The 5,371-nt window shown below is 43.0% G+C and overlaps 1 protein-coding gene across 1 annotated transcript; it reads left to right on the top strand.

The window, feature by feature from the left end:
* The first annotated feature begins 1,771 nt into the window (after nt 1-1,771).
* POU4F3 (POU class 4 homeobox 3) lies at nt 1,772-5,056 on the top strand. The gene is made up of 2 exons (XM_089673017.1): nt 1,772-2,007; nt 2,339-5,056. Exons 1-2 carry the CDS (start codon nt 1,891-1,893, stop codon nt 3,230-3,232), a joined length of 1,011 nt encoding a protein of 336 aa, XP_089529143.1. The 5' UTR covers nt 1,772-1,890; the 3' UTR covers nt 3,233-5,056.
* Nucleotides 5,057-5,371: the final 315 nt, after the last annotated feature.

Here is a 5,371-nt window from a genome sequence, read left to right as displayed (position 1 = left end):
CAGTGGGGGAGATTTACTAAAGCTGGTTCATTCAGAATCTGGTGCAGCTGTGCATGGTAGCCAATCAGCTTCTAACCTCAGCCTATTCAATGAAAGTGGTAGTAAGCTCTTATTTTGAACTTTTATCTACAGGTAAGCTTATAATAAAACTTATCTGTAGGTAAAAAGAATATTTTCTGCATGTGCATCATTTAGGAAATATTCTCTCTTCTTTAGAGCTGGCGCATTCGCTCTAAAAGGAACGGCATACCCGTGTCGTTACTTCAGAGCACTGTGCCGTGGCCCAGGACTCCTGCGCGCATGTGCAGGAATGACGTCATCGTGGCCTGGCCTTTCAGATGGCCAGAGCTTGTGAACCCGGAAGGAAGACGAAGCCTCTGCAGCGGTGACAGCTCGCAGCTGGAGGGCTTCATTGTAAGGTAAGTCCTACATAATGTGCTAGTATGTGATGCATACTAGCAAATTATGACATTACCTTGCAAGTGATTTTTTTTTTTTTTCTGCGGCTTACTATTGCTTTAACCCCTTAGCGCGGGGTTTCTGACACTGAGAGGTTTAGGGTCATGTGACCGCTGTGATTGGCTGTCACATGATCATAAAGGTCCCAATCGCAAGGAGGGATCGGGACCTTTCCTTGGGATGCCAACACATGAACGCGCTCTCAGCAAATTATTTATTTCAGGTACTTATATAGCGCTGTCAATTTACGCAGCGCTTAACATACTGTATATTCACATCAGTCCCTACCCTCCAGGGGCATACAATCTAAAGTTCCTAATTCACATTCATACATACACATATATATATTAGGGCCAATTTAAACAGGAGCCAATTAACCTACCAGCATGTCTTTTGGAGTGTGGGAGGAAACCGGAGTACCCAGAGGAAACCCACGCAAGCACAGGGAGAGCATGCAAACTCCATGCAGGAGGCACCATGGTCAGGAATCGAACCCATGACCCATTTACTGCAAGGCAGACGTGCTAACCACTAAGCCACTGTGCCGCCCATGCCAGCACGTTTGTTTACAAATGGCATGCAAATACGCGGCCGCTCGGCATCAAGGCCCAGCCGCTGAGAGGCCGCATATTTGCGTGCGCTCAGTGTGAAGAGGTTAACCTTGGCAATAAAACCTAGAAGCTGATTGGTTTCTATGCAGAAGTAAGCCTGATTGTGCACTCTCCAATTTTAGTAAATAATCCCCAAGGTGTCATAACTATTTTAATAAAGTTACCCAACCAATAAAAGTAAAGTGGGGACATCTTATAAAGTTTGTAAAACATGACATATGCATTTTCATGGATTAATAAAAGCTGACTTTCTGTGACTTATCCTTAAACTAGGAGAGCTGATATCTAACTTTCTATGCATTTGACGATTGTCGGTGGGAGACCCTGCTAATGAAAAGTGCTTACTTTTTCCTGGATTCTATGACAAAGACATCTGAACTGTGTATTTTTTTTTTTTTTAATCCTTCTTCTAGAAGCAGAAAGTTGATGGTATATAAAAATCAGAAGTGCAGAATACACATTGGACTGGGAATGGCAGCACTGATCCTGAGTGACACCATGTCAGAGCTGTCATCCCCTGGACCAGCACACGTGACGGGGCTCCTCTCCTCTCCTTCCCCGGGCCACTTACTGGCGCTGTGTGGCTTCCTAAGTAGCAGCACGCCTGCGCACTGTGCCTGGACCTATTCTTGGCATGCTTGGCTGTAAGATGAGTGAAGAAGCAGGTGGGGGAGAGGGAGAGAGAGAAAGAGAGAGAGAGAGACAGAGAGAGAGCTAGAGAGGATCTCTGTCTTTGAAAATAGCTCACTTTAACAGGAGCAAGCCACAGAGCTATCCCTGAATCTATTTCAGGGCTTGCCTACCTGCCAGGTGTGCCAGAATGATGGCCATGAACAGTAAGCAGCCTTTCAGCATGCACCCCATCCTCCAGGAGCCCAAGTACAGCCTGCACTCCAGCTCAGAGGCTATGCGCAGGGTCTGCCTTCAGACCCCTCAGGTATGGACATCAAGCATAATTACTGCTTTAAGGCACATTTTTTGACAGGCACTTGCTTAATGTTTTTTTCATGTCATCAGAACAATTGCCTATCTCTGAACCTTTCTCTCTCTCTCTCTCTCCCTCTCTCTCTCTCCCTGTTTCTTTCTCCCTCAATACCTCTCCCCCTCTCTTGTCTCAGATCCACATGTCTATCCAAGCAAAGCTTCTGCCTTCATATTAATTTTTATGACCTGAGCTTTGAGGAGGAATCTGTGTGCTTGAAAATGTTTTTTAATCCTGAGTTGACAGTATTCCCCACTGACACCAATATGCGCATTCTTGCTTGCAGCTCCAGGGCAATATATTTGGAGGCTTTGATGAGAGTCTACTGGCCCGTGCTGAAGCTCTGGCGGCTGTGGATATTGTCTCACACGGCAAAAACCATCCCTTCAAACCAGACGTGACCTACCATACCATGAGCAGTGTCCCCTGTACATCTACCTCTTCTACAGTGCCCATCTCCCATCCCTCCAGCTTGACCACTCACCCTCACCACTCAGTGCACCAATGCCTGGAAGGGGACCTCCTAGACCACATATCTCCAACCTTGACTGTCAGTGGCATGGGGACAACTGACCACTCGGTGATGTCCTCCCAGATCCATCCACACCACCTAGGAGCCATGGGACACCTCCACCAGGCTATGGGCATGGGCCATCCCCACTCTGTGTCTTCTCACAATGGCATGTCCTGCATAAACGACGTGGAGTCGGATCCTAGAGAGTTGGAGGCTTTTGCCGAGAGGTTCAAGCAGAGGAGGATAAAACTTGGGGTGACCCAAGCAGATGTTGGAGCAGCCTTGGCCAACCTCAAGATTCCAGGCGTGGGTTCTCTAAGCCAGAGCACCATCTGCAGGTTTGAGTCTTTGACCTTGTCCCACAACAACATGATAGCCCTCAAACCTGTCCTTCAGGCTTGGTTAGAAGAAGCTGAGGCCGCTTACAGGGAGAAGAACTCCAAGCCGGAGCTCTTCAACGGGAGTGAACGGAAGCGCAAACGCACCTCCATCGCCGCCCCCGAGAAGCGTTCGCTGGAAGCCTACTTCTCCATCCAGCCCAGACCTTCATCCGAGAAAATTGCAGCCATTGCCGAGAAACTGGACCTTAAAAAGAACGTGGTGCGGGTCTGGTTTTGTAATCAGAGACAAAAACAGAAAAGGATGAAATATTCTGCCGTTCATTAATCGGAGGGGATGGGCAGACCCTTGACTTTTTTAGTAGAGATATAATTCAAGACAAATAAAAGAGCAGGGATCTTTATTAAGAACTTTTGAGGACTTGCAGTCAATCAACACAAGAAGCCATCAACTTTCTCCTTCCTTCCTCCACCTTGACGTGTGTGCTCACATCAGGTAGAAAAGAACTTTCTGAGGATCATGGTACCTGAAGGAACTGGTTTTCCTTACTAGGTGCAGCTGACTCTTCCCCCTACTCGTGCAGCAGCTCTGCTGGTAGAAGTTCCACTCTCTTGTTTGACCATTACATTGCAATAACTCCTGACACACTGTGGCTATTATTCTTGTAGCACCCCTTTCTTCTACATTCTCCTTACCAACATCCTTACAGTATTAGTATACAAAAGTTTACTCTTAGCCACAATTCTTAAGCTGACATACACTATACAATTTGGTTGTGCTATCTCCTTTAGATCAACCATCAAATCGGTAGTCTGATTTGATACGAATTGAATGGGTTGGGATCCCCTCCATATCAGGTTGGCCATACGATATAAACATTTCTTACTCAATTTCCTTTAGATTCACCTTTAACTATGTAGTGCAAGGACCTACCTGATTGCATACAAATTGCAAGTGTTTAGGTGTAAACTCACATTATATGATTTTGGTAAATCTAAAGAAAATTTGTATAATGTATGGCCAGTGTTTTAGTAAATCTAGTCATCGACCACACATGCTTCCATTTTATTATCTGATCAATGTCAGATGTGGTCAAAACGATTGAATCGGAAACTGATCGAATAGCTCTAACTTTTAGACTTGGTTTAGATCTGATTATTATTATTATAGAGGATATATATTTCGCCAACAGTTTACGCAGCGCTTTACAATGTGATTGGGTCGACTGAATTGATTGGCCAGGGCTTAAAATTATAGATTGCTTTGTATCAGTTATGTGGCCATAAATGTGATTGCATTTGTAGTTGATTCAATGGTGAAAACAGCCATACAATTGATAATTTAAGATCGTATCTTCCAACTATCGATCGAACTTTGCTTTCCCATGTATGGCATATTGATTGGTTGTGTTGTCCACTACAGATCGATTATTCCTATCCAGAAAAATTGTTTGAAAAAGAAATTGATCATTTATTGAAGCATGTATGGAGATTGAACAATCAGATTGTATGGCCAGCTTTGGAGGTAGCTGGTAAATTCACTACAGCACAATTAACTTTCAGAAATAGAAGATATACTGGAGTCTTTTTTTTTTTAACACAGTCATTTTTTTTTCTTCCCAGCAGCAAGAAAAGTTTATCAATAATAAATGAGAACCGCTAAGCAGTTTTCATCTGTTTTGTTTCTGCTTTTCTTCTCACTCCATATGTACTAAAGAGAGCTTGTGATTGCGTTTAATCGGAACCCTCCCAGCTGCCTTTAGTACATAGGATGGTCGGATGTAGGTACGTACACTAGGTCAGGTCATCACTGTGCCCCTGTAGCTGAAGTCACCGTCATTATGCAACAGTTTGCCTTCTGCCTGGACTTCCATGACACCGCTTTCCTTTCTTGTTTTAGCTGCCTCTGTATTATACACAAACCACACCATCAGGACCTTTTTTTTAGTAAATTCTTCATTCCAGTACGCCCCAGCCCCGATTCCTCTATGCATTTACTATTTTATGTCATTGTCATTTGTGAAGTTCATGTGCTTGTGTGTGAATACTTTTTTTTTTTGTTCTTTGAATACAACCTAAAAAATTAAGATAAAAATATGTTTTATTCCCACAAACCAACCTCTGCAATAAATACTTTATTTTTGAACTCTAATTTTATTTTTCTATATTGTGCAGTTCACACTGTGCGTTCAGATTTTAGAAACCTTATTGATGACATTGTGTGGACAGGGATTGTTATGCCAAATCATTATAAATAATGTGTGATCGAATGAAAATCAAACTGATTTTATATCATATGGGGAGGTAATGTTAGAATTCAGATTGCTTTAACTAATTCATTGATTATAGTAAAAAGAATAAAGTTGAAAACAAAACTAACTGCAAGGGCTTAGTTTAGGCAATAATAACTATATAGTGTATACATATATGCAATATACTTTAGATATACTTTTCAATATGTTAGATC

The sequence above is a fragment of the Staurois parvus genome, unplaced genomic scaffold (genome assembly GCF_062004578.1).
Source record: "Staurois parvus isolate SC_StPar_1 unplaced genomic scaffold, SC_StPar_1.0 ptg000133l, whole genome shotgun sequence".
Classification (NCBI taxonomy): Eukaryota; Metazoa; Chordata; class Amphibia; order Anura; family Ranidae; genus Staurois; species Staurois parvus.
This window is presented reverse-complemented; position numbering and strand designations above follow the sequence as displayed.

Bases quoted from the DNA above. Each gene is read 5' to 3' on its own strand.
- POU4F3 (XM_089673017.1), top strand. From the start codon at position 1,891: ATGATGGCCATGAACAGTAAGCAGCCTTTCAGCATGCACCCCATCCTC. The intron at 2,008-2,338 runs GTATGGACATCA...TCTTGCTTGCAG, and splicing joins TCTGCCTTCAGACCCCTCAG to CTCCAGGGCAATATATTTGG.